The 22,995-nt window shown below is 34.0% G+C and overlaps 1 protein-coding gene across 1 annotated transcript; it reads right to left on the minus strand.

Annotated features, from left to right (window-relative positions):
• On the minus strand, window positions 1-22,965 carry LOC134852896 (acid ceramidase-like; the record flags this gene model as incomplete). The annotated part of the gene is given in 7 exon segments (XM_063868751.1): window positions 1-124; window positions 16,226-16,421; window positions 16,681-16,816; window positions 17,397-17,598; window positions 20,486-20,607; window positions 22,142-22,297; window positions 22,717-22,965. Coding segments are annotated over 7 exon segments (1,106 nt in total), but the record flags the coding sequence as incomplete, so codon positions are not given.
• Between the last annotated feature and the right edge of the window lie 30 nt (window positions 22,966-22,995).

Here is a 22,995-nt window from a genome sequence, read left to right on the forward strand (position 1 = left end):
GTAGTGAACACAGTCAGCTGGTTCAGCACTGGGTCACTGCTTAACACATTGAAGATGTGCTCTTTTGAGATGGTGTCAGCCGATGACTCATTCATGCATTTCTCACCAGGTGTTCGTCTGTTGTCTAAAAAGTAGCAAAACCACGATTGACCATTTGCTGTTTTTGGACTTCATAACTGTGTAAAGCCTGCAACGCATTTTTCTACGACTAATTAGAGCTCAGTATTCAAAAATTTCAAAAGAACAAGCATTAAAATCAGTTAATGTTGGACGGTTAAAAGTAGGGCCGGGAATAGCGGATGGGAAAGGGAGTGAAGGGGGAGGGGTGAACTGGACGCCTTACCTCACAGATACCCCCTCACAAACCAAAGGGTCCTCTTTAAAAAGCGTTGATTGCTTGAGACTTTTAGCGCTTTTGGTCTTTTGCGCATGAAAATACCCCGCCCCAAGAAGATGCACTCAACGCTTGAAAATACAGGTATTTAAAAAAAATTGTATTTTTCATAAACTTTATACTATAAAAAAAATCCCATCTTGGAAGAACACCAAAAAAAGGCCAGCTAGCTGCCGATCAAGCAGGTCTTCGTATTGAGTTAGAACCGAGGTGGTTAACTCATAGAGTAATTTCGGATAGGGTACACCGTCTGCTCGTCACGCTATCTTATTTTCGGCCGGATAGATTCGTGCAACTTCTTAGTCTAATACCGATCCTAATCTTACTCTTATACTATCTAGTCTCAGGTTGTTTAACTAGTCTCTGCTAGGCTCAATAGATCTAGGGTATACTGGTTTATTGCGGCTGCTGAAGTTCTCTCGGAGAGTCAACTAATTTCTAAGTTAAATTCAAATCTCTCTGGTGCTGAAATTACAAGTAATTTCAGCACTTACAAATAAGTGGGTTGTTAGTTAGATGGATCATGATTGGTTAATATTAAATACTTTACAGTGGTAAAATATCTAATTTATCCAATCATAAAATGTAGTTTAGATCTGGTTCCACCCATCCGGGTTTTACAGAGTTTTTTAGAATAGTCTTTCTGTAATTCAAAGGATGGATGATGAACGTTGGTATTTGGCGAACATCATATTTCTTCTGGGTTCTCTTGTTAGAGAAGTTCCAGGTTCAATCGTTGTGTCTTCTCATGACAACGACTGGGTTTTCGCAACAAACTCAAATCTGATTTTAGAATGGTTGGCTATGACAGGTTTTTCCGTTTCATGTAGAGAACTTCTTTTGTGTTTGACCTTGTCTGGGAATGGCGTGGAGATTGTGCGTGGAGGGGATGCCTGGTTACTCGGATCTGTACGTATACTTGAACATCGAGGTGGTCATTGGTCTAGTTCAATGAAGTCCTTTTCTGCGAAGTCAAGTCGTACTCTAAATCCTTTGAGTTGTGATTGTGGGCGGCATATTGATTGTGGTTGGCCATTCTTTTTCGAGTGTAGTGGGGTCATTTTGTCTTTGGATGTTCGTCTTTGGTGTTGTATGCTGATCTATATACTGCAAGGTATAATTTACATTTTATAAAAGTTTTATTAGTTTGGTGTTTTAATTATGATTTTGGTTAGTTGTTTTCACAAAAGCTTTTTGTTTTAGTTTGGTTATTTTGAAGAGTTACTCACCCTTGAGTACCTCTTATTAAAAATAGAAGTGTGGTCACAAAGCGTGGATGTAGCGCGGTGGGTTAGGCCGGCTATAGAGCATGCTCAGGACGTCCTCTCTGGTGGGTTAGGCCAGGAGTGGGAGTATGATTTCGTGCGGTTTTTGTGAGAGGTCCTGTTATGTGATAAAGTTTTATGTTGGGTTTATTGTGGTTTTTCTTATGTTTCGTTGGTTGTGTCCTTTTTTTCAAAAATCAAATTGTTTTTGGTATGGGTTTGTCTTTCGACTTTTTTGTGTTTTATTATTTCTTTCTTAGACTTTATAATAGTCTTCAAAAGAATAATTTATCCAGTTTTAAACTGGGTTAATCCGGTTTGGGTACCGTTGGTTTCCTTTTCTTAGTCATGCTGTTATTCTATGATCTGTGGTGTTTAGTAAGCTGCATTGGTTAGTTTTGTTTAGTATATAATTCCTTTCCAACCGGGTTAAAGGAAAGTTTGAAACGTGTTATCTTGTATTAGAGTTGTTAAGTGTGAAAGCTTAAAACGGAAATTCATTATTTTAAACAATTCTTCGTGGGCGAGCTGTGCGAGTTTGGATAGAATTTTTGTGCGAGTGAATGAAATATCAAAAGGTTAGTACTGCATTTTCGTTTTATCAATTTACTACATAGAATTTCAATTTTACTGCTAGTTTTTCGGAAAAATTAAGTTACAAATTTTCATCATTATTAGATTTACTGCTTGTGGGGAAACAATTTATAAATTAATTTACTACATTGGTATGAATTTTATTTAGATTAGCTTGTGCAAAATATTAATAGAGTTTTGAACAATTTGAAGAAGTTTTCTATTTTTTATTTTTTTTGTGTATTTTGCAGATGATCGTGGGATGAAGACTAAAAATCTAAATAAAACATGGACAAAGAATGGTTAGTGTTTTATTTTAAATTTATTAGTTAAGAATATGTATAAATTATACTTACCTGTTAGTCGTCGGGGAAAAAACCGTGGGGGAAGATGTCGTGGATTATGTCGGAATTTGTTAGTAATTTTGCTAGTATGCGAATGATGTTTTTAGTTTGAAGCAGTGGCCAAAGCAATTGAAGTGCTTTAATGGTTTTTAGTTCTTCAGTGCCAACTGCAAACTCATAAGGTGTGTTTTGGATGAGATTATATAATTTGTGGTTATATTTAGTGTTGTGGATGAATTCTAATATGGGGATTTCTATAGGTTGAACAAATTCATGTGGGATAAGGAAGGGTCTGGATTCTTCTGCGTTGAAGGTCTTTTTGATGGGACAAAAAATATACATTTGGGTTATGGGGTCATAATTGCGAAGAATACCGTGAAGGTTAGTATCTTTGATGCAATATGTGAAGTTAAGAAAAAATGGTGATGTGTATTTAGAGTTAATAAATTGAAAACGATGGTGTGGTTGTCTTGATGGAGTGTGTAGGTCAAAGTGATTTTGTATGAAGCGGTAATATGTATATGTGTGGGTTTGTTTAGTGCGTAACATAATGTCGTGTGAGCAGTGCAAATTTCGTTCATGTGGTGCAAGGAAATGAAAGGTTAGTGAAAATAATTGAAATCTTTCTTTAAAACTTTCGTAAGCTTGTGTGTCGGTTAGTGCTTCAGAAATGATGTGGTCGAATTTGCGATCAAAGATATTGAGTGTAAAAACATATGGTGTTTTGATGAAAAATTTTTCTGTGATTTGTGGGTTAGCGAAGCGATCATCATCTAAAAATTGGTCTTGGTTAGCTCGGATGATGTTATGATAGTAATATTCTAGCGTATATTCGTTAGCTCGGGGTGCAGTGTATGTTTTTAGTGACTTTTTATATCCTATGTAAGTAAATTGTCTATGTGTTAGTGGTGTAGTGAGTCGGTATAGCATATTTTGATTTCTTTCTATATCGATGTGAGTATTCGATAAAGGTAGGCAAAGGGGGTTAGTAAAATGATAATATGATGTCCATTGAAGTGTAGGCATTAAAACGTGTTCATCTACAAAACTGCGTGTGTTGTTAGTGTCGTTAGGGGTGTTCAAGGTATACTGTGGAAATGAAGGTAAGGTGATTGCTAAAAATTCTTTCGTGTTAGTATGATTTGGGTGATTAATATATTCACGGGTTGTTCCTGGTTTTGTTGGAAATGGATGGTTTGGGAATTTTCTTTTGAAAGTGCGGTAAGCTCTATTAGTGCTAATTGATGATTCGGTGGATGTGGATGATGGTGCTAATGATGCGGTATAAGCTGAAGAGGGTGTAGGGGTAGGTGGGTTTGATGATTCTATGGTTGATGAAATCTGGTTTATGGTTGAGGTGTCAAGGTGGAAGGGTTGTTGTTGTAAGGTGATAAAATTATCTAGTTCTTGGGAGATTTGGGGGGTGTCTGGAGAATTGGATGATCGGTCTGAATGAAGTGAAGAGTAGGTTGGGGTAATTTGTGAAGCATAGGAGGGTGTAGAAATGGATGGGAGTGGGTTATTTGGTGGGATTGGTTGAAAAGGGAGTTTCGAAAAAACTGAGGGATTGGTTTGAAAATTATTGGATGGAGATGGTTCAGAGTCTGCAAATTCATCAGGGGTTTCAATATCTGGGTTATTAAGTTGTGAGATGGAGTATAAATGTGAGATGTGTGAATTAGTGTCTGAATTCATGCCTGATGTTATATTATTGGTTGGGAAATCGGGTGGCGGGAAAGCAAAAAGTGGAAATATTGTAATTGGAGTGTTGAGGTTGGTTGGGTGGGAATTTGAGCGGTGTAGGGATCCAAGTTGTCGGCTCATCGTGGGCTAAAAAAATTATTATTTTGAGACTGAAAAGCGGTGGTATGTGGTTGTTCTATAATTTGTTCATATGTGTTTTCATCTAGTGAATTGTGTGTTACTATATATTGAATGGGGCTTTGTGATATGGTTGGTCGGAAATTTGGATTATGTGTTATTGCTAAATTTCGAAAATTTCGTGGGACTAGTGATAATGGATGGTTATGTGGTAGGGGTGGTAACTGTGGTGCTGTAGGTGTAATGTCTACATTGTTATGTTCTTCGTCATATGTGTTCTGTCTTGTTGCTATTTTTGTGTTGTATTCTTTTATTTGTGCGTCTAAAAGAATTTTGTTTATTGATGATGAAAAAATTCCAAAAAATCCTGCAAATAGTATGCGTGCTACACTTGCTTGTCTATTTACTTGTGTGTGTATAGCGCATGTATTATAGATTCCTTTTAAGAGTGAGAAAAGAAATCCTATAAAGTTAAACATTGCGTATAAAATTGTTAATTTTTCTAAGATGTAATATGGCCATCCTAGAAAATCAAGAATTTCATTTTTGAGTGTAACAAAGCTAAAAAGATTTATAGGTGAGATATCTTGTGGTCGGTATTTTTCACCGTTGAGATATATATAGTCTTTAATGTCTTTAAAATATCCGCTATAATCTTTTGTATAAATATCTGCAAATCCTGCGGTTTCGGCAAGTTTGCGTAAGTTTTGGTCAGTTGATTGTCTTTGTATAGTGTCCATTTGTGTTAATAATTCTTGAAATTGTTGTGTTCTAATGTGATGTTGTATATCGGATTTTGAATATATTCCAATTGATTGTAGGTCAATATTTGGGTTTCGAACAATAGCTCTAATGCTTTCAGGTGAAAATTTTTTGAGTGACTGCATTAATGTGGGATATGCGGTAAGAAGGTAATATTTATCTTCATCAGGGTTCAGTTGTACTACATTGTGGCTGTTTTCTGATCCACATGGGACTGCGGTATCCCAGAAATAGGTTCGTCTTGAAAGTGTGTCAACGAAATGTACTTTATTCTTATAAAAGATAGGGATTCTTTTATAGCATCGTTTATCTTCAAAAACATATAGTGGTGATACTTTTTTGGTACAGGTATAAAACCATAAAATGTTTCCTTCGTAGTCTAAAAAATTTGATCTATTTCCTGATAGTAAATATCCTACGTAGGGTATTTTTAATACTGCTAGTGCAAGTGATTGTAGGATTTGTGTTCTTTCTAATTCGCATAGTTGGTGAAGTATTCTAATTCGGAGAGTGGCATTTCTTGAAAAATGCGGCTAATTGTGTAGTCTAATTTCATATCTAGGTGAATATCATAGTGAATATTACCGAAATGTGTACTATTCATTAGTGATAGTTCTTGTAAACGTGTGCTTCTAGTGTCATGGGGTTTTAGATGTCCACCAGGTTGACCTTTACTTTTTTGAAAATTAACTGGTATATATGATGTTCCTTCGTTTATAGGATGACTTGTGGCGTATGGGTCGATTTATACTTTTCCAGTGGTCATGTCGAATCCTTGTTCGTATTCAACTAATATTTCGGAGTATTGTGTTTTGTGAAGTGGGTTTCTGTATTTACATGCAAGTTCTGTTTCTTGGTATATTTGAAAACGTGTCAATTTATTTTCTATATTGTGTATGTTCCTAAAATTAGAATTTTGTTTTCGTGATGGATTTACTTGTTCATATGGAATTGATTGTATAATTTATTTTTCGTGGAATTTTATCATACGAGCGTGTATTTTTGCTACTTGAAATGTTGTACATGTGTCTTCGGGGAACCAAACAATTGTTGCTTGTGTTCGTGTTGTAGGGTCACAATAGCCTTGATCGTTTTTACAAGGTAATCTAATTCCTTGATAGATCATGGTGTTGTCAGATAAATCGCGTGTGAGTTGTATTTTTTCGAGTTGTATTTTCCAATCGAAAAACATTATTTCTTGGTATCCTTTATTTTTTGTGTCTGCGGTATCCAGTGTTTATCGTGTATGTCATAAGTTAATCTTCCGTGTGCGCCGTTGTATGGGTATTTTTCATCTAATTTTATATGTCCTTGATATCTTTCAAGTTCTGCTTGATGTACAGAATCTGAAAAAACTTGGAAATATACTAACTTCCTATCTGTGTTTTTATTTTTTGTGATATTTAGTCTGAGTAACTCGTTTTTACATTCTTCGGGGTTGAGATGTAAAAGTCGTTCTATATTACTCTGGTAGAATGATTCGTGGTCAAGTCGGTTTTTATTTCCATTTGAGACTTGTGAACAATGTACTTTCTTTTCAGAAAATGTTGCTGTGAAATTATATCCTATAACTGTTGTTGCTCGGGCTTTTGAATCAAGTGTCGCTATTACATTTGTTGTTTCTATGGCTTGTGGTTCTGTTTCGCAATGTGATACTTGATTTATTGCATATTTGTGTAGTGTTTTTTGTTCGTTTTCTTCACAATCGTAATGTGTTACTATTAAATCTTGGGGTCCTGTGCGGGGGGAAGGGTTTATGTTTTGATTGGAGGTAACTAGAAAAAAGAGTTGAAGAAAAATTAATGTTTTTAGAATATACATGTGTATGACAATCCTGAGTATGGGTTATTAAATGTGATGTAACCAATTGTCTTTTTGGTATATCTGTCGTATTTGTATATTACTTCAGTTGTTATAAATGGTGGTGGTAGGGATTGAGCTGTTATATTTGGTGGGTTTAATGGATAGGGATGTTGAGTAATATTGTTTAATTTAAACGTGATTTCAAATTTTAATTGTAGACTATTTTGTTGGAGTATTTGGATGTTATGATCACGAATGTCTTCGTGGATGTCTTGTCTATATTGTAGTCTGTTTAGTGCCCAGTTGTGGAGTCGGTTACTTTCTGGGTGTTGTCCAAATAATGGTGGAGGTGCTGTAAATGTATTCCAATCTAGTCTTAAAGGAATATTTGTTGATGATTGTTCTCGATATCTAGCGTCGAGGTTATTTGGGAAATTGAAGTTAAAAGGTGTTGGTGAAATCTGGCTGATTGAGGGTGTTGATGGTAATGATAATGTTTCTGGTAGTGATGAGGATGTTGTTGTATCCGTAGAAATATCTATTGGATCATTGATTAAATTTGGTTCACCTTGTGTGAATGAATGTGTTGTCCAATATGGTAGTCGTGATGTTTGGTTTGTAGGGTTAAAGGGATTTTCACGTGTTTGTTCAGATGTTGGTGTTGAACTTAAGTAATCTGATGGTAGGCTTGAGGTGCTACGTTGTGAAAGAAGCGTAGGGGTTTCTGGTAATATACCGATGGGGTTTTCTGGAGTGTTTTGTGATGGTGATTGGGGTATTTCAAAATGAACTCGGGGAGTTTGAAAATTTCTGTTTCGTCGAGGATGTATAATTTGTCTATTTATTTCGACTGTGTTTTGGTTTTGACTAGGATTTCGTATTCTACTTAATTCTTGTGGTAATGTTGGGTATAAGTTATATGTTGGTTCACTTAGAGGTGCTTGTCGTTGAACTGGTTCTAGTGGTTCTGATAAGCGAGCGTGTCGTTCTTCAAAGGTATATGGGTTATCTTGAAAGGAAATTCGTGTAGATGTTTGGGGGTTTTGGGTAATTGAAGGTGGTGTTGGGTTATCTTGGGATGATGTCGGTGAAGACTGACTGTGTGATTGTTGGTTAGCAATTTTTGATGGTTTTTGATCTATTCTTTTAGTGAAAAAATTTATGTTTATTGTAGTATTCTTCTAGAAAAAGAATTAGAAGGATTGTTGCTAGGGCGAATGTGATGATTGCTTTCTTTATACATTTGCATATTGTCAAGATGAGGGATGATAGAAATGTTATAAAAATTACAAATAGTAAGAAAATATCTGTTCTACTAAAAACGGTTCGTATCATTTAGATAAATTTTGTGAATCGTACCTGTGGATATAGTCAAAAGCTTTTGAAAGCTGGAGGTATAGTTCAAATATGGAGTAGAAAAGTTTAAAAATATTGCAAAAAATGATTAAGATTATTACAAAAGATTCAAAGGTATCAAAAAGAAATATGATTAAAAGTTTAAATATCGTTAAAAAGTTTATGAGAATGTTAAGAATTATGTTGACTGGTCGAGAGAAAAGCATTTAAGAAATGGCTTCTCGATCGAAAATTTTTTGTTGTTTGAGGCAATTTTCAAGTGTGGTCGAATTATTTATTGGTTTTTTGACAAGTGGGTTGAGTTTTGTGAAAAATTGTTGGGGGCAAATTTTATGGTGATCGGGAGGTCTTCTTTTGCTTTATTTTAATTTGTCAAATGATCTGGGGTATTTTTGAGATTTTTATACTTTAGGCTAATTAAAATGGTCGTTCTTTTACTTTAGGCTAATTTAACATGATGGTTTTGGGGATATTTGAGGTCTGAGTTAGGGAAATATTGTTGATCTTTGGGTTATTAGATAAGGGAGGGTTATGATATTATGGGTATATTTATTTTAGTTGTCAAGTGGGAGTGGTTTGCTTATTTTTTGATAGTGGTTTCAGGTGTTTTCTTTGTTGGTTATATATTGGATAAAATTTTGAAAAGAATGGTGGTTGTTTATTTAATCTTTGAAAAAATGTTAGTGATGTGTCTTTTGTTTTTGTGTATTTATCTTTGATTAGTATTTTACTATTCAAGATGTTGATTGTTGGTATATATTTAGAGATAAATGGTATCCCAATGATATTGTGTTTAATATCAGTGATATGAAATATTTGCTTAAATGGTTTATTTAAAATTTTATTTTGCTCTATTGTTCTTGTGGGGAGAAGAAATAATTGAGTTTTTCCATAGTTTACCAATGTTGATCCTTGTGCTGCTGCTAGTTTACTGGAGGTTTCAAGAGGTGTTAGTTTTGGGTGTAATGTTTTTATCTCATTCCATGTGGGAATGTTTATTATATTTGATTCTGCTCCTGAATCAATTAAAAAATCAATTTCAAGATCTGGTGGTTGAAATTCTTTGTTTCTTGGACTTTCTAAAAGAAATGGTATTTTCCAATTTTTTTCTTTAGGTTGTTCTTTTTGTAGATTTTGATAGATGTGATTTGTATTCAAGCATTTTGTTTTGTCTTTTTCATCGGATTTATTTGTAGTATTGATTTCGTTAGTTTCTTGTGTTGTTTGTGTGGAATGGATGGGTTCAATATAATAATTGCGAAGGAGTTCTAATTTGTTTTCATATATATGTGATGAAAAAGGTTGTTCATATATAATAGGTTCGTAGTCATTTTCGACTGTTATCATATTGATGGAGGTAGTGTTTTCTGTTTCACTTTCTGAATCTGATGATCCACAGTTTATTTGATTTAGTTGTAGTTCGTCATTTACTGTGTCATCAATACCTGGGGGGTCTGATGTTGTTTCCGGATTTGATTGTACTTGGTTTATATGTCTTTGATGTTTAGGTGTACTACTTCTGTGGCGATTGTTGGAATTGTTATAATGACTATTATTTCTGTGTGGTGATTGGGAATAATTTCTATAACGATTATTATAACTTGAATGTCGATTTTGTGAATTGTTTCGTGATCTATTTTGATAAATATTGTTTGATCTGTGATAGTTTGATCTGTTATATGAGTTATTCCTTGATCGATTGTTTGGGTAATTCTGATTTCGGTTGTTTGAATAACTTCTATTTCGATTATTGGAGTAGTTTCTATTCCTATTATATGATGAGTTTCGTGACTGATTGTTTGGATAGTATCTATTCCTTGATTGGGAATTAGATCTAGAAACAAATTGTGTTGTATTTGAATTTGATCTGGAGTAGTTATTTTGACTATTTGGTCGATTATAATGATTTTGTGAAGAATTCTGTGTATTTCTTCGTTCTGGTGATCTTCCTCTATAACTTGAGTTATATGGTGATTGATTTCTCGTGTAATTGGTATTGTTCGGAAGTGGTTTTCCTGAACTGTTGTTGCGGTATACATTTTTGTTCGGTAGATTTTGATCTTTCTTCATGTATTGATAGAATGATTTATTTGGTTCTTTATATTTTTGAGGTTTGTTTTGATTATCTTGTTGTTTTTGTCTACATTCAGAAATACTATGTCCGTATCGTCGGCAATAATTACACCTTTTTTTGAAAGATGGTTTGCCTTTAAACTTTCCGCTTGCTCTAGTTTGTCTACTAGTTTTCGAAAATCTAAATTGGGCTCTCGGATTGAGGAGGGATGTGATGCTCTCTTTTTTATTGCTATTTTCCTTAATTGAGGTGTTAAGGTCATCATTAAGATTTCTGTCATTTTTGTGTTTTTATAGTCGTGTGTATTTAATGAATATGCTTTTCGAACTAGTGTTTCGATACGTACTGCTAATTGTTTGATGGTTTCATTTGGTAATCTGCGAATTTCATTACATAAAACTCTTTGTTGTTGTTTGTTTCTTTCGGAGTCAAACATTTTTGAAAATTTTTGTGTAAATCTCTTCCAATTTGATTTTATTTCTATAGGCAATACTGAAAACCATTTTTGGGCTGCGCCGTCTAAGGTTGTCTGTATCAACGCTGTGCGTCGATGTATCCAGTTTTGATGTAATGGCGTATTAATTGGTTCAGGTCCTATATTTAAAATTAAATTTGATGTTACTGCATTTAAATAATTTTCTACAGAATATTCAGGGTCTGTTCCTGTGAATACCATTAATGGTTTGTTTGATGTTATTGATGATCCACCCATAAGGTATGGATTCATTGTCATTTGTAATGATTCTGCTGCATTTGGCATTTGTGAAAAATTTGAAAGTTGATTTTTTGTTATTTCGTGTTGTTGAAGATAATATGGAAGTGGTATTTCATTTTGCATTTGTGTTGGTTGATATGAGTGTGTAATCATTGGGTTTTGTGGCTGAATTGGTTGAAAAGATTGTGTATTAATTGGGTTTTGCATTTGTATTGGTTGTTGATTTTGTGTATCTATCTGGTGTGGAGAAAAAATTCTATGATGTGTATATGGTTTCTGCACTCCTTGTCCGCGATATTCTTGGGTATATGGTGCAAATATATCTGGTTGTAAATAATCATCATCAGAGGATAGTTAATCCGTTTGATGAGGTGCTTGTTTTTTATTTTCATTCTGTTGAAAGAATGGGTAATTTTCACTACGATCCTGTGGAGGATGTGAATTACTTTGAAAATTTACTAAGTTGGTTTTTGCCATTGGATTATCTCAATATCGAGATCTGATTTGGTTATTATTATTTTTTCGTGGAGGATAGTTTGTTTTTGATGAATGTGTATAATTATAATTATGTTCCGCAAAATTGTTTCTTGTGAACGTTCTGCGTGTTTTTGACGGTATTGTCATGGGTCTATATTTTTGGTAGTCCATTTGTGAATATTTTGGAGCAACCGAAGGTTTAACGGTTGATTGTAAGGTTACCTGTGCTAGTGAAGTGTTTGTATTTCTTGGTGTTGTTAAATTTGGACGTATCGGTGAAATACTTTGTTGTGTAGTTGTTGTTGTTTGGACAATTTCTTCATTTATGAAGTGTGATGGTGTCTGAATATATTGTTGAGTGAGATTCCTAGTTCCATTAAGGTTTTCATTGTGTATGACGGTCGAATTTAAACTGTTATTTCGAGTATCAGGTAAAAATGTATTGTAGTTTAATGGTGTTGCGTCAATGGTTAATGGTACTACTCTTACATAATCTCTTGTATAAGATATTGTACTTATTGCTTGACTTGAAATTGATTGTGGGAAATTTATGAATGCATAATGATACCATTCGGGGTCCCAAATGTAGTCTGACTGTTCTGTGATGGCGGTATCATCGTTTGAGTTTTGAGGTCTAAAATTTTTTCTTGCTTGTGAAATTAAATCTATATTATGTGTGAAATAATCTATTATAAACCATGCCAAAATTTTTTGTAAGTCATCTTTTGTATGTTGTGAAACTTCATCTTTAGTGAAATTTTCTTTAATTATATGTAGGAAAGTTGAAAATAGTGTGATTTCATGTCGTACCCTTATATGTTTGGATGTCTCTGTCGGTGAGACATTTGGGATTGGGATTTCGTTTTCTAATATTGAGATATAACTATATATTATTGCAAAAACTTCATTAGTAAATAATATGGAGTTTGCTCTTTGTGAGTTATGATATTGTATGCTTTTTATATATTCTGAGAATACTTTTGAAAATTCTAAATCAAGGTCGTCTGTTTGAATTACATATTTGCGGTGATTCGGGTTTGGTGAGGTGAATTCTATGGTGTAGATTCCGTAGTGTTGTGTCAAATTACATATATTTTTCAGATAGTGATCAATAATCTGTCTTTTGATTTTTACATCTGGGAACTCTGTTTTACATGGGCTGATTCCGGGTTCAAACAAATTTAGGAGTAAATTCTTGCAAAATATATGCTGTCCTCTATCATTGGTTGCATCTACGAGGACGGGGAAGATATCGTCATCATCTGGACTATCTTCACTTGGAGTGTGTGTTTGGCTCATTTTTTCGTTTAATGACTGTTAATAGGTAAATATCGATGTGTCTTATTGGTTGATTCCAATTATATAAGTGTACTGGTTTGTGTTTATATTGCTTTTTTATTCTTCTTTTTCCTCTTTTTGATGAATTTGAAGTTGTTTCTGAGTCGGAAAAATATAATTGATCGTGAATGGGGCAATTTTTATCAATAGATTCTTTTAATTTATAAAATTCATCTAAATTGCTGGCTTCTGATTCTGAAAATGCGTTTCTATTTTTTGAAAATCTTTTTCGTGTGATTTGTCTTTGTTTGGTTATTATTTTCCTTTTTAGTGTTTGTCGTTTTGTTCTAATATATCCAACTGTTTGTGTATGAGGTGTGATTACAAGGTCGTATTTTTTGTTATCTATTTCACAGTTGTGTAAAACGATTGTTTGTTTGTTTCCTAGATTTTTAAATGACATAAGGTTTAGGATGACGGATGCAAAAAGTTGTTAGATGATTTCTATTTTCTTAACCTGTTAGTCCTCACGATTTTTTGCTTAGCTTAACCTGGGTCTATTTTTTCAGGGTTGGAGAGAAAAGTATATCGATTCCGAAGAATGATTTTTTACTTTCTCGTGGCTAGTATAAGCTAAGGTGTTAACTTACTTAATCTTACTTAGGGGTAGTGATTGTGTTCAAGGGTTGGAGAATAGTAAATCGATCCACAAGGTTCAGGTATAATTAGAACGCGAGTAGTTCGTTAGATACTATTTTAAACTTACTAAGTCTAAGATTTATCCTGGGTCTTGATAAGAGGAGGGTTCAAGTGAAGGATGAATAACCAAAGTTCTTCACTGTTTATCCTAATTTGAATGGTTAGTTTTGTTGAAAAATTTCTATTAGTCTTGGGTTTTTAGAAAGGGTTGGATAGTGAATCGACGTTTGAGGTCGTTAGACACTAGCTAAGTGGGTGGGGAGAACAAAATTGTTCTTTTTGATCCAAGGATAGGCCTTGATGATATGATTTTAAAATTAAGTGAATTTAAATTTAAAATGGTTTAAATTTGTTTAAGAAAAAGATTTAGTGTTTTAATGATATTAGTGAGCTTATGATTGCTGTTATGTTTTAGGTGATAAAGCTGGGACAATTGATGATATTATGATTACTAACAGTTTATTGTCATGCTACTAATTTTTCTTTTGATTTTCAATAAATATTTTCCAAACATGTTTTATATAATACTGCAGAATTTAGGAAAACGATCTGAGATCTTTTTATCAATCGTTATTGTATATTAATAGTTTTGTTTTAGCGCCTGAAATGATTATGAAGATTGACTTCAAAATTTTATGTTTGCAAATGAAAATCTAAATTCATTGCTAATAAAATTCTAAATATAAAAGTTTGTGTTGGCTTTTGCCGTACTATCATATAACTATTTGGTAAATTTCTATTTTGTCGTATGTCGTCTCTGGTTCGAGGTCTTCTTGCAATTCCGGGTAGTTCTGTTATCGTTCGGAATATTGGCTCTGATCTATTGAGTCGTAGAGACATTTCGATTAAATTATCGTCGTATAACATTTTTAAAAATGTTTTGTCTAAATTCTAATCTAATTTTGGTTAATTCTAAGCTATTAAGGTCTTGTTCGAGACTTATGGTCGCACCAGATGAGTTAGAACCGAGGTGGTTAACTCATAGAGTAATTTCGGATAGGGTACACCGTCTGCTCGTCACGCTATCTTATTTTCGGCCGGATAGATTCGTGCAACTTCTTAGTCTAATACCGATCCTAATCTTACTCTTATACTATCTAGTCTCAGGTTGTTTAACTAGTCTCTGCTAGGCTCAATAGATCTAGGGTATACTGGTTTATTGCGGCTGCTGAAGTTCTCTCGGAGAGTCAACTAATTTCTAAGTTAAATTCAAATCTCTCTGGTGCTGAAATTACAAGTAATTTCAGCACTTACAAATAAGTGGGTTGTTAGTTAGATGGATCATGATTGGTTAATATTAAATACTTTACAGTGGTAAAAAAATATCTAATTTATCCAATCATAAAATGTAGTTTAGATCTGGTTCCAGTATAGCAAAAACCGTTCAACAGTTTTTGAACTTCTTTCACATTAAAAAGCATTAAAACTGGGTGATGCAAAAACAGATTGAAAACTGAGGTATTTAAATTCATTATAAAGCAAAACCTTAATGCTTTTTTTATGCAAAATGTTGATCAACAATGAAAGAATTTTCAAAAAAAAAACATTTCACCATAACGGCCATAACATTGAAAAAATAACAGTGTTCTCATTAATCGCACAAATAAGAAATAATGCTAGAACTTCAGTAGTTGGGTTATCAAAAAAATTGAACGGTTTGAAATTATTAGTTTCGTAGCATTTGTAAGTTTTTTTCAGCCTCTAGCTTAATTTTTTCCCCCAAATTCACATGGTTAATTTCTAAGCATTATGCTGTTGACGTTTTAGGCCTTACCACTTATGTTATAGCAAAGGCGGACCATACATACCGTATGATCAAAATGCTTGGCATAATAGTAGTTCAAATCGCGTACAAAGAGCGTACAAAGATACAAAGAGCGTTCGATGTAGCTGCTCCGCCAAATAAAATTGACCTCTTGTGTAATTCAGTACATAAGAAAATTACTGTTCCAACCTTCGTAACGAAAGTAAAGGAATTTTTGTGGTCGGGGTGGTTTTTTTTTCATCGAACAAATTTCGAATTGAGCTAAATTTGAAAAGATGTCTCACCTGTGATCTTTTCTCATAAAGTTATGGGGGTTTAAAAATAGCCATTTTTGCCAATCTGGCTATTAACGCGTAAGCGGAGATTTAATCCACCTTAGAAATTGGTTAAATACTTGCCATAATTGACTTGTTACTAGAAGCGAAATTTATCACTTTGTACTTGGGCTGGGGGGTTGATTTTCACAAAAAAAGTCTTGAAAATTTTGCAAATTAAATTTTCATTTTATTTTTGTTTTATTTAGTTTTTTTTTCAAGTTATTACTCTTCTATTGACCTTAAAAGGCAGTCAAAACTCTTAAGGTTTTGCCTGATACGAGCAGTCTTGTTGTTTTTATCTTCGCAAAAGTTTATAGGCAAAGACAAGCTGGTAAGATAACATGGAGCACTTTTACAGTGAGCTGTAAACATGATACATGCGACTTTATACTGTATCCTTTCTTACAATAAAAAACATATGAAGTATGTTTTTTATTGTAAACAGACCAATAACATAGTAACAAACGTCATTCAGCAAAATTTGTACAATCAACTCTCAAGTAACGGTGTTCATATTCCTGGGGTACAATACTGACAAAAACTCTATTTATCAACACTGCTATAAAAGTTTAAAAAACCCACCGAGTATGAATGGTTTCTTCCAGTGGTCATAGTTGGTCTCCAGCAGATACCACCTGCCTCCCTCCTGGTCCAGTTGGAGGGGGTAGAGTGACTCATTCAGCCCCCTGGTGATGATCCAGCCCTCATTATGCCCCACCCCACTCACTATGTAGTAGCAGGGGGCTAAGATGGCACGTGTGGAGAGGGTGTCTAATGCCTATAAACAATTAATTCAGTCTCAATTTGGTTAGTAAAGTTATGATTAATCGGTGATTGTTTATAATCACGTTTATGATGAATTATAGATCATTGGGTCTGATATTTAAGAGTGATTATGTCTACATATTTTAGAGTTTTGTAGGAACATGAAACGTTTTTCATGCTCAACTTTTTTCAACAACCTTTTAATTCAAAGAAACGCAATGTGTTTCCAATTGGATTTTTTAAAATCACGTTACGTTGCTTAGGGTTCGGACCTGTTGGTAGGTGTAGTTGCCGGTGAGTATGTCTCTGGCTAGCCAGGTGGGGAAGTAGAGGTCCTCATGTTTCACTATCCACTCGAATAGACCCACAAACCCACCCTCCAATACGAACCTCTCATTCAGGGAAAGGCTGCAGCAACACAAACAGAAATTATGTTCAAACATTTTACGTGACCAATTTGCTAGGTAATAAATTCTTAGCAAGGCAACAACCTCGGTTTTAATTCCACTCCAATTAATTTTTGAGTTTTTCATTTTCATTGTTTTTTTCACATCTTTTTGGGCTAAAAGCGTTGTTTCACCATTTTTGCGCCCAAAAAATGTGTTCATAAAACTAAAAATGTTCAGTAGCTAAATGTAATTACTCTATGACAACGTTAAGATAGTTTCTTAATCAAAACTGCAATACAATCGTGCAGAAACGGGAGTGACATAGACCTCTCAATAGAAACCCAGCCCCTGTTTATCCAGACCTTGGAACCCTTCATAACTGATAAACCCAATCATTGGTAACTAACTCGGTATTTGTAAATACAAATCTTCTTGCACCCTCTCTAGCGCTGGTCTTTTTTTAGCGCTGACGTTTTTATAGTTTTGACCAAGTCTTTTTTGTTGGTTTTTTAGAAAATTAACATGCTCAGAAAAGAATGGAAACAATTTTCCAACGGATTCGGAAAAATCTGTTCTTTTTAGAGAGACAAAACTTGTACCTGAATTGGCCCGCTTTGACCCCATTAAGAGTGCCCACATATCCTGCGAAACTGCTCATATTAAACACCCCCTGCCCCCCTCTCACAAACTCCACATTGTACTCCATCCTCCTGAGTATCTCGCTCACAGTCCACGTGTGGTTCTCCAAGTCCCACCCCATGAACAGGCCAAAGTCAAGGTTACGCGCATGGAAGTGCTCTCCTGGATTGAAAAAAAAACATGGAAAGCAAGAAAAAACAAAAACAAGTAGTGAGTTTGAAAGATTTAAGACTGCTCGTGATTTGCTTATGAGAGTTTAGTCGCAGAAAAAAGAGAGGAAAACATGTGAAATATAGTGAATCAAACATGTGTTTTTTCCTTTCCACGGGGAAGTGTTCTGCTGTGAAAAGGAAAAACAAACTAATCAGCAATTTCGCAAAAAAAGTTTTTTATTGATTTCATTTTAATGTTAAAATGAGTCTTGTTAAAAGTTCGTTTAAAGTTTACAAGAAAAAATCTAGTTAATGATTAAAAAAAAAAAAAAAATATTCAATCGTTTTTATGATAGAAGTCGATAATGGTAGCTAGACGTAACTAGTTGTTTGTAGCGCTGGGAGGCAACTGACAACAGTTTCAAGACCCAGTTATTGACAGCTTCTTTTTCCGACAGCTTCAGTGAAAGAGACCGAAAAGAACTGAGGGTTGATTAGTATGTTTTTATGCACGATACTGACCACCTCAAAAATAGCTTGTTTGGTATCAATTTTGAAAATATAGTGTTTTGATTCAATTCAGCCTTCAAAATTTTTTCGAAAATTTGTCTCATTGTCAGGGAAAAAATGTCAAAGATTTTACATTTTTCAGACTTTTACAAATGAAGAGAAGATAAGCTGGTCTCCCAACTTAAACCTCAATGATTCATAATAATAATTCAGCTGTTATAACTTCTCCTTTTGGCAGTTGTTTCTTTAATTCTTTAAAAAAACGAAGAAACAAAAACTAGAAAAATGTTTGTACATTTTTTAAAAGGTTTTGGTTAATTTTTTTTTCTTCAAAACTTCTTGATCATTTTTGAAACGTGTTGTCTCAATACTTTTGGCTGGAACTTTCTGTGCCACTTTCACTGCAACCAGAAATCTGTGCTTGGTTAATAAAAGTATAGGTTTTTTTTGAATGTGGATATGGAAAAGGATTGTACTAATCAAATATAGAGCTATTGAATTTTAATCTTCGCTAAGTTGTCTTCAAAATAATCAAAATCCAATCTAGTTTTCTCAAGATCGAGAAAAATTGTTCGAATATAAGAAAATAAGAGACCAAGGTACCTTATAGTTTTGATTTTTTTTCCATGATTTCGATAAAATGGCAAATAACTACGACCGAAATCAAATCATATTTGCTCGAATTGAAAGAAAAAGTTTAGACACCTTACTTTTTGAGTGACAGAACAGCCACTTGATGTCATTTGGGAGTTTCTTCTGTATTTTTTTGTGCAAAGACGTCGCGTTGACACTAAAGCAAGCTTTTTTATTATGTAAAAATAAGTTATAGGTATACTGAGAAAAAAACTAGCATACAAATTCCATATTTTTTGTCAAGATGGTGTTATCGAAGTTTTGATGATTTTGTTGTGGCATAAATAGTCAAAACTAAACAATTTTTTTAAAATCAAATTGCTGGAATTGTCAAAAATTGTCAAATATGTGGAAAAAGCATGCCTAGCATTTTTTGATTGAGAGGAAAAATTTTAAATTTTTTCCAAAAATACACGGAATTTTTTTCCATTTCGCTAGATAGCTCTGTTCAGAAACTCTCAGAACGCCTATTTCTTTTGATTGCATCTTTATGTGTGCCTTGACCAATGCTCGAATAATATAAATCTCAAAATTTGAAGAACCTCATCTTTGAAACTTTTTTTTGCTAAAAATAAAAAAAATTGATACTTTTACCAAATCATATGTATTTCTGCCTCGTTTCGGTTCTGAGGCAGATCAGTTTCGGGTAGCTGGCTGATTGACAACATTTGAAGTGAAACAATTTGAGTGAAACAATTCAAAGACATATCAGGTTGTTTTATGCATTATAATGCAGTGTCGTCCAACCTTTGGATACTATAGTTTTGAGGAAACCATGGTTTTTATCATTTGTGTTCGGTTACGAAAACAACCCAAAAAATTCAGAAAAATAAAATTTAAAAATGTTTGAGTTCATGAGCTAAATCTAGTCCTACAGATTCTATATTGAAAGGTCATTTTAGATCTTAACAAAATAGACCTTTAAACAATTTTCTGTACTTTTGGATTGGCATAAAAAGTGTATAATTAGAAAATTTCCATTTAGGAAAAATGTTTGATTCGCTCTTTTGGTCATCCTGGGTAGTTTCTTTTTCTATGAAACGCCCTCTTGCACTTTCTTGCCTAAAAGTTTTTCAACAACAAAAGTTTTCTTGACAACTCACTTATCTCAGTTTCGTAGCTTTGTTGAATCAAAAACAGCTTGGACAAAAGACAAAAGTGACGTTTTTTTTCAAAAATGGGGATCTAAGCGCAAAGTACAGTCATGCTATCACATTCTGTTTGTAGACGTATTTCAAATGTTCTTATTTATGTTCCAACCCCTGTAGGCATGTCACATGACGAACTATGGCGCAGTTCGGTTTTTTCGCACGATTTGAGAAACTTCAAAAAAAGTCTGGAAGGTTGAAACAGTCGTGATATAATATTGGAGGTCTGTCATTCTTGGTTTAGAATAAAAAAGTCGTACTTTTGAGAAAACGGTGGTATGACATCGTACTTTTTAATGGACTTCATAATTAAGACTTTCACAGAAAAATTTTCTTGGATTTTTTAAAAAAAGACTTTTAGTAAATGAAAAAATGTCCTTCTTATCTTTCCTGTTTTTTTTTTCACTGACGTATTAGCCTTAATCAATCTTACAGATTATTATGCAAATGATCCTTTTTTCACCGCTCGTGAAAAAACTCAGCTTTTGAAAATTGTAAAAGCAGCAAAAATAAAAGCGGGAAACGTGAAGACTGCACTTAGCTTTTTATGTGTTGATATGCGCTTTAGAGGAAATATAGTTTGAATAATCTTTTCTTTTTCCCTACCTGTCTGTGAGTTCTGTGCGACGATGGAGGTGCAGACGGAGAACAGTTCGTAGAAGATGTTATACACCACCACTCTGCCCAGTTTCACTCCAGACACTTCAGAGATGCCCTCGATCTCCTCCCTGCAACCAAAAAAAAAACAGACATTTTTTGTTTGTTATGCAACTCAAAACAGACAAAATTTTCAATTAATGAGCATCTCGTTTTTCGCACAAAAATCTGAGATTCAATTCCGCTGGCATCACTTTTAATAAAAAATCGAGAACACGTTTTCAATTTGAAAAAAGAAACAATTAAAAGAAGACTTTTGGACCTAACAGAAGAAAGATTGAAAGAAAGAAAGAATTTGTTTCTCGCGAGTTAAAGCAAGTTAAACTGGTAATTTAACCTCTAGAGGACAGCAAACGGACCTGCCTGGTAGGGTGGTCTCAAAACGCTGCCCAAAGTTAGCATAAAAAAGTTTCATAATCGTCAACGTTTATGACAATAAACCACATCACAAAAAAAAACAAAAAATAGGATTACAAAATTATCCTAATAATAGAACAACTTTTACAAATGGTTTCAGTGAAACAATCTCGAGTGAGTTAAATGACAGGGGAACAACTGCGGAAGGATATGTTTCAGCTAAGGCCAACAAGATTGCTTTAGATCAGGTTCAAGTTTTTTTTATTGGTCCGAAAAATCGCTAGTCGCAAGCACCTTTATCCGAGTTTTTAATAAATGTCTTAAACTTGTTCAGTTTTATACTGCTGCTGAGTCTAGCGGTGACTTGTTCCTACAGTATCCATAACACCGTAAGCTTGTTTTACATTTTGGCCTTATCTGGACAAACCGAAAAGTTAAGTTTTTGAACCTTTTTTTTTGAGTCATTACGAGGTCAAACTTTTTTGGGAAATGTGAGCCGATTTGTCCTTCTTTTTTGTTCTTTCATTTTCTTTGATCGTTCCGACAAAATTCGAACATGTTAAAAGACTTGTCTCTGGAATCTAGGATTATACAGACACAAAACTGTGCGCCTATCCAGAGCACAGTTTGGCCTCGTAATGGTTGTGAGCGCTTGTAAAAATAAGAAAGTAAATTTTTTTTTCCAATTCCAAACCATTCAAACAAGTCATGGATCTCTTTAACGATTCCCCACCCCTTTGCAAAAAGGGGAGATTGGTTTCTAGGTAAGTAAGTTACATATGATTAATCGCTGAACTTTTTTTACGGGGGGGGGGGGGCAATTCATTATTAGGTACTCTAGAGATGGGGGAATAGTTTAAGAGATCCCAAATTCTTTGCTGATTGTTAAAAAAAGAGGAGACTTAACTTTATATCATGTGAAATTTTAAGAAACTTACCTTCGTTATTTGGAAAATCTTGAATTAATTCGGAACCAGTTGTTTTTCAAAGTTAGATATTCTCCTTTTCTCTTTTCAAAAAGATTTTCCCTTTTTCAATTGCGCCACTTTTCTAATTTTTTCAAACTTTTTTTATATTGAAAAATAAAATCTAAAATAAAAGCCAAGGATGATAGACGAAGTATGGCTAGTTGAACTGTGAGCTCCAGAATCAGAAAAAAAAGAGCTTTGTTTTTTTTTTCACTTTAGTTCCTTCGTATCTGTTTTCATGAATCAAGAAAATGAAAAGATGGTTCAAAATGAGTCTTACCTGTACTCCTTGGGGAATTTGAGCACTAAAGTGGGAAGTACATCATCTATGATCTTGAGAATGGTGCCGCTGGGGTCGACCAAGTTCAACAGATGCAGCAGTTGGTCAACCAGGTCATTGATTGGATCCTTGTAAGTTGTTATGATCTCTGTCCACCTGTGAAAGTTTTAATCAAATTTGTTGTAAAATGAATCAGTAGCATCCCTAGATGAATATTCTACACATGCTGCAGAAAAAAAACTCAATTCTTAAAATGCACAGTCTTCCTAGAATCTTGTATGATTTTGCATTTCAAACGTATTAGGGGGTATTAGCCGTGACTTACTTTCTTGAACTTTCAGAAAACACAAAAACTAAATTATCGAAAAATATCTAAGTAAAATAAAAAATTTTTTCTTTTGTTAATATTCAAACATATATTCATGAAATTGACAATATAACCACTTTTCCACGACAAATTCGACATTTCAGAGTCTCGAAAAGAAGTTGTTGAATAAGTTTGGAAAAAAAAACATCTTTTTACAATGGATCAGCTGACAATTGCAAATACTCATATGATTTTATGACATCGTCACCTGGTACGTGGGGACGCATCCAGATCAATTTGGAACCAGGGCAGTTTGAACTGTTCAAGAGGGGGGTATGCTTCTGTCTCGCAGCCATATTGTGGGCTGGGGTCAGGAATAGATCCGACCCCTGTTGACAATATAAATAACACTGCTAAAATGAGAAGACGGTATTTCATCTCTATTACTTCGAAAGTTATAAGTTATAACTCAGAACTTGTTTTGTCGTTGCATTGGTCAGTTGAACTGAGATAAAATTTGTACAATCATGAACAGTAAGATAAATGG

This window comes from Symsagittifera roscoffensis, chromosome 8, assembly GCF_963678635.1.
Source record: "Symsagittifera roscoffensis chromosome 8, txSymRosc1.1, whole genome shotgun sequence".
Classification (NCBI taxonomy): Eukaryota; Metazoa; Xenacoelomorpha; order Acoela; family Convolutidae; genus Symsagittifera; species Symsagittifera roscoffensis.